Below are 13723 nucleotides of genomic sequence, written 5' to 3'. Positions count from 1 at the left end.
AGAGATGACAGGAGTGGACATGAACATACCTTAGCATCAAACTCAGGACCTCAAGTTGTAAAGTCCAACTTTACTACTGATGACTTTTTCCCAAAGGTTCTTAAATAATTTTTAGTGCAATGGATCACATTGTGCAAAGGTACTACAAAGCCTTGCTTGTCGTAGCAAGTCACCACAACCGGGCCACAGATCTGCATGCTGATGTAGGGAGAATGGGAGCAGCAGTATTGCTCTGAATTTTTATTACTATTATTGATTTAATTATGAATGACAAGCCTATTGGATAAGAGGGGGAACTTTGAGTTCTACACAGAAGGAGGGAGAGGAAAGGATTAAATGCTGAAGATGATCAGCAGGAGGGGCCAGGCAGCAGTGGTGCACCTAGTTAAGTGCACACATTATAATGCACAAGGACCCAGGTTCAAGCCCCCTGGTCCCCACCTGCAGGGGGAAAGCTTCATGAATGGTGTGAAGCAGGGCTGCAGTTCTCTCTCTCTCTCCCCCTCTCCCCTTCCACACTCAATTTATCTCTGTCTCTATCCAATAATAAATTAAAAAAACATTTTATTTTTGTTTTTATTTATTACTGATTTTTATTTATTTTTTATTGTTGTAGTTATCATTGTTGTTGTTACTGATGTCATCATTGTTAGCTAGGACAGAGAGAAATAGAGAGAGGAGGGGAAGACAGAGAGGGAGAGAGAAAGAGAGACACCTGCAGACCTGCTTCATCACCTTTGAAGCGACTCTCCTGCAGGTGGAGAGCTGGGGGCTCGAACCGGGATCTTTATGTGTTCCTTGCACTTTGCACCATGTGTGCTTAACCTGCTACGCTACGGCCCAACTCCCAAAAATATATATTTTAAAAGATGATCAGCAGGAGTCAGCCAGAAAAAGGTATGTGAGGATAGGAGGTCTAAAGAGCAGAGGCACACACAACTGGGGAGGTGGCTCAGTGGGTAGAGTACAGAACTGGTGTGCATGAGATCCCAGGTTCAGTCCCTAGCACTGCAGATGCCAGAGTGATGCTCTGATTCTCTCATAAATAAATAAATCTTAAAAAAAAAAACAAATATAAAGAGAGGGGGCACAGACTGAAACACTGGCCCTACACCGAAACAGAGTCAAGGAGGCAATGGGGCAGGATTAGTCCAGGATACAGTTCACTTCTGTGTGCCAGGCTACTCCCCTGCCCAAGAGAAGCTCTAGGAGGGGCCCCCCACCCCCAGCCCTCGCTGCCCCATCTGAAACTTTACTCGGCTTCAACAAATCTGCTCTGCTTGGTCCTTACCCTCCCATAGTGTTGAGAATAACCTCAGGAAGGGCTGGGGCCCGAGGTGGGAAGGTCTTAAGGAAGTTGTATCAGACAGAATGAGCACGGAGCCTCGGCTTTCTCAATCATGGGGGTACAGGCCACTCCCCCCCCCAAGACCGTCAATGTGCATAGGGTTTGCTCAATACTGTTTGCTTCCCAAGTGCAAGTTTACTATGATGAAGAGAAGCACCAGCTGTGGTCTCCCTTTGGCTAAATATCATCAGTCTGTAACCTGTTTTCCAGGTTCAGTATTTGCCTAGATAACGCCTCACTTTTGTCATCACTTCTGTGTAGGAAATCATCCCACAGTGCAGGCATTTCACAGCTAAAGACGTGACTGTACCTAATGCCTTTTGCATTAAAATGAGTGAGAAGGGAACTGCAAACATCTAGGATAAAATCTGGCATTTGTGTTTGTACTCTGGGTTTTGCCAGCAGTGAGGCCAAACAGGAGAACATAACAGGTTGAGTGTGGTTATCTTTCCGGTTCATTTTACATCTTCTGCATACCCACCACTGAAGTACGCATCCTTGTACTTAATACATTGTGATCAGGATTTATTTTCCTTGTTCCCAGGCTTTACTAGGGCTTCATGCCTACATGATTCCATCACTCCCGGTGGGCTGTTTGTTTTCAGATAGAGGATGAAAGGCAGAGAGGAGCAGAGAGAGACAGAGAGGAGACACCATAGCACTACTATACCACTCTTGAAGCGTCTACTCTGCCACTTCCACTCAAACCCAGGTTCTTGCACATGGTTAAGTGAATGCTTTCCACTACCATCTGTAGTTCTCTTGTTGGTGCCAGGGCTCATATCCAGAATCCCATGCACAGCTAGGCAGGTGCTCATCTGGTGAGCATCCCCCAGCCCCAGAGTTTGATGGCTCCGAAGTGCTGCATGGACTTAGTATATAGCACTTTCCACTACGAAGTATGGCTTCTTTCCTTGTGTGATAGCCTGCTCGAATTAGACTCCAGTCTAGGCAGCTGGGGACTTGAACATGGGTCTTGCACATGTGCTTTACCTGGTGAGTCCAGTTTTTAGGACTTCACTGTGACCTCTAGATGCCACAGAGACACCAAGCCACTGCAGGCAGGAAGTGAAGCCACTGCCCAGGTTCCATGCAAGTCCAAGCACATTTAAATGTCACCTGTGGTGACCGAAGGTCCTCACCACAGAGGGACACATGTGACAGTGTGAGCTCTTCCACGACCAAGAGCAATGCCAGCACTACCTCCAGGGGCACTTGTTTGTGAGCCCCTAACCTAATCTTTTCTGCTTCTGCCTTTCTTTTCAAGAGAGGGGACCCTTTCTCAGCAGGTGACACCTTTCACTGGAGCCACTAGCACTAACATGTGGCAGCTGACACTGGTGATGAAGTAAAAGGAATCAGAGAGAACCAGCCAACCGCCCTACCCAGAAACACACATCTGCTTTATTGTTCAGAAGCATCTCCCTAAGTAACAGAGTTGATTCCATCCCTCGCTAATCCAGCGCCCAGTATGCTATTTCTGGCAGCTCTGGGCCCATTACACCAATGTCTGTGTTCAGCATAACTAGAGATATCTTTGGCATTGTTTTCCCCCTTTGTTTCATAACTTGTGGATCATCCTGTACAAAAAAGAAAAGAAAAAATGTAGATTTACAGAAAAATAGGCATATAAATCACATAGGGATCCCCAAAATGTACTAAATTACATAGCAAAAAACGTTATCAAATTTGCTTCCCACAAGCTGGACAGAGCTGTGTGCACCCTCCCCCCTCAAATGCACCTACAGCAGCATCTTATTATAGAAAGTAGTGCTTTGACAATAAAAAGGTTTACCAGAAAAAAAAGAAAGAAAGAAAAAAGGCCTTGCTTAGGGTTCGGTGACTCCTATTGCTCTTCTGCCGTTGCTCCCAGAGTCCTTTGCCTCTGCAGTCATCACATGCACGTCACCATTCTTATAAAATCAGGCATTTGAAGGGAAGTGCTGTACAACAACCAGGAGATACATAACATTCAGAACTTCATGTTATCAAGAGTGGTGTAGAGGTCCTCCCGTTATAAATAAATGTTGCAAAAGAGAGCTTCATGCACATCCATGGAGGAACCCCCAAGTCAGGCAGGTGGAGGGTTTTGTTTGAGAGATAACATGGCCCTTCAGACAGGACAGTTTTTCCCAGGGAAACTGGGCCTCCCTAGGAGACCTTGCAGCTGCCCCGGGCACAGTGCCTGGGGGGGCTCTGGGGTGCCCGGACCCTGGCTTTGCGGAGGCTGCTCCTCTTATGGGTAGAGCCCGAAGCCAGAGAGTAGGAGCGGCCGTGCATCATCCTGGTATTCAAGCCGTTGGCCATGGAGAAGGATTTGAGATGGCTGCGCAGGGCCATGGGAAGTGGCAGCTTGTCCACCAGGTGTACTGGCGTGCAGGACACCACTGCACGGCAGCACAGGTCCTGCAGGCTCAGGACTTGGGGGAGAAAAAGGAAATGGTACTTAGCCCAAGCTATCTAGACCCATTTCACCACAAGGCCCATGTAGTGACACTCAGAGTCACAGCTGAGCCATCTCCCCCCAAGCCCACAGCAGCACCCAAGAGCACAGTCTGGCTTCCACCACCTTGACTCCCACTTGCCCCCAAAATTGAGAGCCCTACTACCTTCCCCTTGGCATCAGAACTGTCCAGAGAGGTCTGCCCCACCCCACATACACACCCTGGAAGGGCTATCAGCTTGCTCTCTTTCTCTCTTATTTATTATTGGATAGACTCAGAGAGAAATCAAGAAGGAAGGGGAAGATGGGGAAGAGAAGGAGACTGGAAGAGAGGGAGAAGGAGAGAGAGGGCAAGGGCGAGGGCGAGGGCGAGGGAGAGGAAGAAGGAAACTTGCAGTACTACTTCACCACTTGTGAAACTTCCCCCTAGCAGGTGGGGAATGGGAGCTCAAACCTGCGTCCTTGCGCATGGTAATGTGTATTCAACCAAACACACTACCTCCTGCCCCCTACTCTTTCCTTCCATCCTTCCTTCCTTCCTTCCTTCCTTCCTTTGTTCTATCTCTCTCTCTCTCTCCCTCTCCCTCCTTTCCTCCCTCTCCCTATCTTTCTTTTTTAAAGGAGAAACTTAGAGGGCAGAGGGAGAGAGAGAGAGAGAGAGAGAGAGAGACCTGCAGCACTGCTTCACCAGTCATAAAGCTTCCCCCTGCAAGTAAGGATTGAGGGCTTGAACCTGGATCCTTATACATAGGAATTTGTGTGTTTTACCAGGTGTGCTACTGCACAGTCCTACATCTGAGGTTTTCAGAAAAAGGAAGACAGCATTACTGCTTGATACCCAGCAGTGTACAGTGCACCCTACTGCAGAGAAGGGCTCCAGGTAACACAGCGTTAGTGCCAGTATGAATGAATCCCCATTTCTGGGGTGTTAAGGGGACCTTGAGTTGTAGGAATTTGGCCTGAAATAAAGTGTAGTGTCAGGGGCTGGGTGGTGGTGTGCCCAATTGAGTGTACACATTACCATGTGCAGGGACCAGGTTTGAGCTCCTGCTCCCACCTACAGGAGGGACACTTTATGAGCAGTGAAGGTCTGCAGGTCTATCTCTCTCTCTCCCCTCTCAATTTCTCTCTGTCCTATCAAATAAAATAGAAAGAAAGAAGAAGGGGAAAAAGAGGAAGGAATGGCCACCAGGAGCAATGGATTTGCAGTGCCAGCACCAAGCCCCAGCAATAACCCTGGTGGCAATTAAAAAAAAAAAGGTAGAGTCAAAAATTAGAACTGATCAGAACTCTGTTTCTGTGAACAGGCCAAACTCTAACCTACTGATGCTGTGAGGGGCAGAGATATAGTGATACACAGAGAGCAGTTGGTCTAGGACATCCAACTCCCCAGTTCCCAGAAGAACTGGTTAAGATAGAGAAAGGACGTCATGACTGTGCTGGGTGGCCTCAGCATGCAGATAACACCAGGACAGGAGGCTTGTCTGACCTGTTCTGCTCTGTGGAATTCCTAAAGACACCTGCTATCACCTCCTCTCATGTTCACACAAGGACCAGGTGAGGCCTGTTCCTGGGTTTGATTTCCTTCTAGGCTTGAATCCTCAGCTTAATTCTTGAATAAACTTAATCTAAAAGTTCAGTTTATATTGCACCAAAGTAAAAGACTCTGGGGTGGGGGGGAGTACAGGTCCTGGAAAAGGATGACAGAGGACCTAGTAGTGGTTGTATTGTTATGTGGAAAACTGTGACATGTTATGCATGTACAAACCATTGTATTTACTGGTGACTGTAAAACATTAATACTCCCATAAAGGGAAAAAATGTTAAAAAAAAAAAAAAAGTTCAGTTTGTTCTGTTGCTCAATTAAGAGAGAAGAGAATCCTTATTTAGAAAACTTATATTTTGCACTTTCAGCCCTAATGCTGCCTAATTCAAGGAAGCTAGACCATCATTATTATTACTATTATTTTGTCTTTGGAAGAAATGAGCTGACAAAACTTTAAAGGAAAACAGTGGCAGCCACACTACAGCCCAGTACATTTCCACAAAGCACCAACAGGCATTTCAGGATATATTAACCCTAAAGAATTTGATTATATTCCAACTGCAAAATACATTATATGGAAAAACACTCTGTGCAGTTCTATTTCTCCAGTTCTCTTTGCGTACAAAGTACAGTGAAATCAAATCATCCCGAATATGATATGCTCTTGCCACCAGCTTCAGCACTCCTGGCCCTCACACAGGCCACCCCCAGGCAGTCCATCTGTCCTCTCCTCTAAGGGGGGAAAGGACCTGAGGCCTCATCACCCTGGCTGTGATTGTGTGCTTTACAAATGCTTCTGTCCCTATAAATTTCTTCTGAGCATTCCCACAAAGCCATAATGAAGCCTCCCCTTTCTTTTTTTTAAAATTTTTAAATATTTATTTTATTTATTTATTCCCTTTTGTTGCCCTTGTTGTTTTATTGTTGTAGTTATTATTGTTGTTGTCATTGTTGGATAGGACAGAGAGAAATGGAGAGAGGAGGGGAAGACAGAGAGGAGGAGAGAAAGATAGACACCTGCAGACCTGCTTCACCGCCTGTGAAGCGACTACCCTGCAGGTGGGGAGCCGGGGTTCGAACGGGGATCCTTATGCCGATCCTTGTGCTTTGTGCCACCTGCGCTTAACCTGCTGCGCTACAGCCCAACTCCCTGCCCCCCCTTTCTTGCCAGGGTTATCACTGGGGCTCCACTGGGGCTCAGTGCCTGCACAATGAACCTACTTCTGGCAGCCATTTTTTCTTCCTCTAGATATAGGGTGAGAGAGAGAGAGAGAGAGAGAGAGAGAGAGAGAGAGAAGGAGGAGGAAGAAGAAGAGGAGACAAACAGCATGAAGCTTCCCCCTGTAGGCAATCTCATGAGGTCGTCCGAAATCCAGATATATTTTTTAAATTTTTTATTATCTTTATTTATTTATTGGGTAAAGACATCCAGAAATTGAAGGGAATGGGAATAGGAAAAGAGACAAAGAGACACCTACAACACTGCTTCACCACTTGCAAAGCTTTCCCCCTGCAGGTGGGGACCAGGAGTTCGAACCCAGGTCCTTGGGCATTGTAACATGTGTGTTCAACCAAGTGCACCACCACTGGCCCCCCCTTTTTTTTTATTGCTACCAGGTTATCACTGGGACTTGGTGTCAACACTATAAATCCACCACTCCTGAAGGTCATTGTCTTCATTTTTTTTTCCTATTTCATTTGATAGGACAGAGTGAAATTGAGAGGGGAGAGGGAGATAGAGAAAAAGAAAGATACCTGCAGACCTCCTTCACTGCTCATGAAACTTCCTGTATGGAGTTTGAACCCAGGTTCTCATGCATGATAATGTGTGCATTCAACCAGGTGTGCCATAGTCTGGCCTCCAAATCCCAGATCCTCATGCATAGTAACCAGGTGAGCCACCTCCCCACCCTGAACCTTAAACCCCTTCCCTCTTTGAGACTAGCTAGCAGCTATGGCTAGGGCAGTCTTGCTGGGCTGCAGGGCACCTGGGCAGTGCCTACCCTTGCTTGGCCTCCATAGCCGATCCATCCCGTGCCGCAGCAGCACGATCCTGGCCAGCTCCATGAAGGACTCTGTGATGTTGAAGTTACACAGGGGGCTGACCTCGAAGAAGGTGACACCCAGGCGCTCAGCATAGGCCTGGGCCTGCTCTGTGGGCACCTGGCGCTTGAAGGCCAGGTGCAGGCGGTTGCCCACGAGGATTTTCGGGACACCTGGTGCATGCTGAAGGGCGAGAGAGAGAGAAAGAGAGAGAGAGAAGTGGGGAGGAAGAAGGCAAGGAAATGTGTTACTTGTGCCAGATTTGGCTGTGGTTGGCATGGTGGGGCTACAAAGTCATACCTCCAAAGTAATGTCTGCCCCACATCTCAGACAGTCTCTTCTGTTGGAATAGGATCTACGCAGATGAGATTTGCTAGGGTGGGGTCAGTGGTTGGGATCCCTACCCATTCATTAGTGTTCTTTTGAGAGGAGAAATACAGGATACACAGGAAGAACACCAAGTGAAGCTGGAAGTGGAGACCAAGAACTACTTCTTAACTTTATTTTGCTAGGACAGAAATTGAGAGGGAAGGAAACACACCTGCAGCAATGCTTCACTGCTTGTGAAGCTTTCCCCTGCAGGTGGGGGCCAAGGGCTTGAACCCAGGGCCTTTGTGCACTGTAATGTGTGTACTTAACCAGGTGTACCACGACCTGGCCCGTAGGAACTTCTACAAACAAGAGATACCAGGGACCGTCTGCAGCCACCAGAAGCTGGAGGAGGCAGGAAGATCGAATCCACTGCTCCTGGAGACCATTTCTCCCATTTTATTGCCCTTGTTGTTACCTTTGTTGTTGTCATTACTATTGTTGTTGTCATTGCTGCTATTGTTGTTGGATAGGACAGAGAGAAATCGAGAGAGGAAGGGAAGACAGACATCTGCAGCTTCACTGCCTGTGAAGTGACCCCCCTGCAGGTGGGGAGCCAGGGACTCGAACCAGGATCCTTATGCTTACGCGGGTTCTTGCACTTCATGCCATTTGCGCTTAACCCATTGTGCTATCATGCAACCCCCGTCTCTTATAACTTGTAGAGGGAGCATGGTCCTGTGACACCTTGACCCTGACTTCTGGGTGCCTGAACTCTGCAATTTATTACTTTTAATTTTTAAAATTTATTTTTAATAATTTTAAATTTTATTTATTTGTAATATTATAATAATTATTATATTATAATATTTTAATAATGTGATATTATAAATATTGTAAATATTTATAATATTTATTTAGTCTTTGTGCCACCTGTGCTTAACCCACTGTGCTACCGCCCGACTCCTGATCTATTATTTAAAATTTATTTTTAAAAATATTTTATTTATTATAATGAGAGATATACAGAAAGAATGATACACAGTGAAAGAGAGGGGCTGGGCAGTGGCACAACAGGTTAAGCACACATGACACAAAGCTCAAGGACCAATGTAAGGATCCTGGTTCAAGCCCCCGACTCCCCCACCTGCAGGGGGGTTACTTCACAAGCAGTGAAACAGTTCTGCAGGTGTCTATCTTTCTCTCCCCCTCTCTGTCTTCCCCTCCTCTCTCGTCTTCCCCTTCCCCTCCTCTTAGGTGCAGGCACCAAGCCCCAGCGATAACCCTGGAGGCAAAAAAAAAATAAAAGAGAGAGAGATAGAGAGAGAAGGAAAGAGCAGAGCTCTACTCAGTTCTGGCATATGGTAGTGCTGAGGAGTGAACCTGGAACTTCAGAGTCTCAGGATTGAGAGTTGTTTGCACAACCATTTTGCTGTCTGTCCAGCAAAATAATAATAAAAACAATAAAATAATAAATAATAATAAAATAATAATTTGATAGATTACCCCACCAATGTGTCCTGGAGCTCCACTTACCCAGAGCCCTTCCCCACTAGGGAAAGAGAAAGACAGGCTGGGAGTATGGATCAACCTGTCAACACCCATGTTAAGCAGGGAAGCAATTACAGAAGCCAGACCTTCAACATTCTGCATCCCACATGACCTTGGGTCCATACTCCCAGAGGGTTAAAGAACAGGAAAGTTGGGAGTCGGGCAGTGGCGCAGCGGGTTAAGCACATGTGACACAAAGTGCAAGGACCTGTAAGGATCCCGGTTCCAGCCCCCGGCTCCCCACCTGCAGGGGAGTCGCTTCACAAGCGGTGAAGCAGGTCTGCAGGTGTCTGTCTTTCTCTCCCCCTCTCTGTCTTCCCCTCCTCTCTCCATTTCTCTCAGTCCCATCCAACAACAACGATATCAATAACCACAATAATGGTAAACAACAAGGGAAACAAAAGGGAAAATAAATAAATTTAAAAAAAAAGAATAGGAAAGCTATCAGGGAAGGAGATGGGATACAGAGTTCTGGTGGTGGGAATTGTGTGAAGTTGTACCCCTCTTATCCTATGGTTTAGTCAATATTTCCTTTTTATAAATAAAAAAATTTAAAAAATATTATTATTTAACTTATTTATATATTTTTGTCCTTAGGGTTATTTATTGCTGGAGCTCAGTGCCTGCACTATGAATCCATTAATCCTGGAGTCCATTTTCCCCATTTTGTTGCTCTTGTTGTTGTTATTGCTGTCGTTCTTGTTAGATAGGACGAGAGAGAAATCAAGAGAGGAGGGGAAGACAGAGATGGGGAAAGAAAGATAGACATCTGCAGACCTGCTTCACCGCTTGTGCAGTGAACCTCTTGCAGGTGGGGAGCTGAGGGCTAGAACCAGGATCCTTACTCCAGTCCTTGTGTTTTGCGCCACTTGTACTTAACCCGCTGTGCTACTGACCAACCTCCCCCCATTATAATTTTTTAACTGACACCAGGCTGCTTGGTACCAGCAGCCACTTTTTTTCTTTCTATTTAATAAGACAGAGAAATTGAGATGGGAAGGAGGGAAAGAGACGGAGCCACCAGCTATCCTGTTTCACCACTTGTGAAATGTCCCCATCTGCAGGTGGAGAGTGTGGGCTTGAACCTTCTTGCAAATAGTAATTTGGGGGAGGGGGCTGGGCAATGGCTCACTGGATTAAGTGCCCATAGTACGAAACACAAGGACCCACAGAAGAATTGCAGTTTGAGGCCCGGTTCCCCACCTGCAGGGGAGTCGCTTCACAAGCGTTGAAGCAGGTCTGCTTCTCCCTCTCTATCTTTCCCTCCCCTCTCAATTTCTCTCTGTCCTATCAAAAAAAAAAAAAAAAAAGCCACCAGATTCATAGTGCAGATACTGAATCAAGCAATAACCCTGGAGGCAAATAATAATAATGTGTGCAACTCAACCAGATACACCACTGATTTATTTACTTTTTTACTGTTCCCTGAGTGTCAGTGTTCCAGGCCTCCTTCTTTAGATAGAGACAGAGGTCAAGGGAAAGACATCACAACACCAAAGCTTCCTCCAGAGCTTTGGGGGCTGGGTCATGCACAAGGATAAGTAAGCACACTATCTAGGTGAGCTATTTTGCTGGCTCAAATCTGTTGTTTGTAATCGCTCATGCATGCCATCTCGGGACCACTTTTTTTTTTTTTTGCCTCCAGGGTTATTGCTGGGACTCGGTGCCTGCACCATGAATCCACTGCTCTTGGAGGCTATTTTTTTTTTATTCCCTTTTGTTGCCCTTGTTTTATTGTTGTAGTTATTATTGTTGTTGTCATTGTTGGATAGGACAGAGAGAAATGGAGAGAGGAGGGAAAGACAGAGAGGAGGAGAGAAAGATAGACACCTGCAGACCTGCTTCACCGCCTGTGAAGCGACTACCCTGCAGGTGGGGAGCCGGGGTTCCAACCGGGATCCTTATGCCGGTCCTTGTGCTTTGCGCCACCTGCGCTTAACCCGCTGTGCTACAGTCTGACTCCCTGGAGGCTATTTTTTTCCCCTTTTGTTGTCTTTGTTTTTTTATTGCTGTGGTTATTATTATTGTTGTTATTGATGTCGCCATTGTTGGATAGGATAGAGAGAAATGGAGAGGGAAGGGGAAGGCAGAGGGGGAAGAGAAAGATAAGACACCTGCAAACCTGCTTCACTGCTTGTGATGCGACTCTCCTGCAGGTGGTGAGCCAGGGGCTGGAACAAGGATCCTTACGCTGGTCCTTGAGCTTCGCACCATGTGTGTTTAACCCGCTGCAGCTACCACCAACCCCCATGGGGACTACTTTTTAAATGAATGAATAAATTTTTGTTGCCACCAAGGTTACTGCTGGGGCTCAGTACCTGCACTACTAATCCACTGCTCTTGGCAGTCATTTCCTCCTTTTTACCTTCTTTTCTTTTTTTTAATATTTTATTTATTTATTTTCTCTTTTGTTGTCCTTGTTGTTTTTCGTTGTTGTTGTAGTTATTATTGTTATTGATGTTGTCGTTGTTAGATAGGACAGAGAGAAATGAAGAGAGGAGGGGAAGACAGAGAGGGGGAGAGAAAGACAGACACCTGCAGACCTGCTTCACCACTTGTGAAGTGAGTCCCCTGCAGGTGGGGAACCGGGGGCTCGAACCGGGATCCTTATGCCGACCTTGTGCTTTGCACCACCTGCGCTTAACCCACTGAGCTACAGCCCGACTCCCCCTTCTTTTCTTTCTATGTGACAGGACCCAGAGAAATTGAAAGGGGAGCTCCCTCACCCCCACCCACTGCAGGTGGGGACTGGAGGCTTGAAGATGGAATATTGAATATTGACAGGAATCCTTGCATATAGTAATGTATGCACTCAACCGGGTGCACCACCACCACTCAACGCTTGCTTGTTTATTATTTATTCATTTATTTATTTTTCCAGCAGTGTTATCACTGGGGCTTGGAGCAGCACTATAAATTCACCATTCCCGGTAGCCATTTTTTCCATTTTTTTTTCTTTCTTTCTTTACCTCTTTCTTTCTTTTGACAGGACAGAGAGAAATTGAGAGAGGAGGCGAGATAGAGAGGGAGAGAGACACCTGCAGACGTGCTTCATTACTCGTGAAGTGTCTCTCCTACAGGTGGGGAGTGGGGACTCCAACCCAGATCCTTGAGCATGGTGATATGTGCACTTAACCAAGTGTGCCACCACCTAGGCCTCCTATTTCTAATAAGAAATTTTTAATAAGAGAGATACAGAGAGAAGTATACAGGGAAGGAGAGAGAGAAAGACCAGAGCAGTAGTTAATTCTGGCTTATTGTGGTGTTGAGGATTGAACCTGGGACCTTGGAGCCTCAGACATGAGAGTCTTTTGCAGAACCATTATGCTATACCCCACACCCAGACAGCATCTTGTTACACGTACAGAAGGAATCCAGCAAAGGGGGACTGGGCTGACCACAACTTGTCCCCACTTGGAAGCAGGGCTGATCACTGCTACTGGCCCCATCAGACCACAGCTGAACAAACAGGGACCTGACTACCTGTCACCTAGACTCGGGCTTGGTGCTTCTGCATCTGGGTCAGCCTTGTGCTGGGAGGTGGCCTTTGTTGCCTCGGCCCGTGTCCTGCACCTACAGCCCCTTCTGAACCCACATACCAGCCCACCCACTTGGGGTGAGCCCTCAGGCCAAGTCCTACCTCATCAATCTCCTTGATCCACCGGTTGATGCCATCAAAGGACCAGCGGTTGGCTATATCATACACCAGGATCACACCCTGAGGGAAGAGGCACCTGGCTTACCTGATGGGACAGACAGGGGCTTACATGCAGATACCACCACTTTCAAAAACATGGGCCAAGTCAGTGGTGGACTTGGTGCCACCACCACCAGCTCAATAACCATGTCATTCACTTGTAGCACACAGAAGACTTATTTGCTCTATCTCTGGACTTGGATCATTTATGTGATGGCTTCCACTGTTGTCTCATAAGCCCATTGACAGATTCTCAAGTATCCAGCTGAGCTGGGTACCAGAACTTGGTTCCTCCTCCCATCATCTGCTCCAGGGGACATGGAGTATAGGGGGCGGGGGTTCAGGAATGCCACCTCACAGGAGCAGAGCTCAGCCACCTGGACAAGTGCTCACACAGGCATACATGTGCACATGGGCATAGGTATAGGCATACACAGCTCACATGCACACACCTATGCACACAATCCATGTGCAGAGCACACACAGGCATGCGAGTGCCACAGGAACACACATGCAGACAAGCACACATCCCCATGAGACATGGCATGGGTCCACAGCCTAGTCACACTTAGCACTTCCCACATATCACTCAGGCCCCTTACCTGTGCACCCCGAGAATAGGAGCGGAAAATGGTGCAGAATCGCCCCTGCCCTGATGTATCCCTGGAAAAGAGGGTGGAGCATGGTAAGCAGACACCACAGCTCTTCCTGACAACAGGGTACCTGGATGTGGGAACCTTGGTAGGTCTGTTTGACACTGGCCCATGGTAGCCAGGGCACTGAGGC

The 13723-nt window shown here is 47.0% G+C and overlaps 1 protein-coding gene across 1 annotated transcript in view; it reads right to left on the bottom strand.

Annotated features, from left to right (window-relative positions):
- Positions 1–2730: 2730 nt before the first annotated feature.
- Positions 2731–13723, bottom strand: part of RAB40B (RAB40B, member RAS oncogene family) — a 37096-nt gene continuing 26103 nt past the window's right edge. The window contains exons 3-6 of the mRNA XM_007524448.3: positions 13540–13600; positions 12881–12958; positions 7341–7563; positions 2731–3768 (exon numbers count right to left, since the gene is read on the bottom strand). Of these exons, the coding sequence (XP_007524510.1) occupies positions 3500–3768; positions 7341–7563; positions 12881–12958; positions 13540–13600 (631 nt within the window). The 3' untranslated portion in view covers positions 2731–3499. The remainder of the gene's footprint in view (positions 3769–7340; positions 7564–12880; positions 12959–13539; positions 13601–13723) is intronic.

Source organism: Erinaceus europaeus, chromosome 14, assembly GCF_950295315.1.
Source record: "Erinaceus europaeus chromosome 14, mEriEur2.1, whole genome shotgun sequence".
Classification (NCBI taxonomy): Eukaryota; Metazoa; Chordata; class Mammalia; order Eulipotyphla; family Erinaceidae; genus Erinaceus; species Erinaceus europaeus.
The sequence above is the reverse complement of the archived record's forward strand: the minus strand, read 5'-3'. Positions and strand labels throughout refer to the sequence as shown.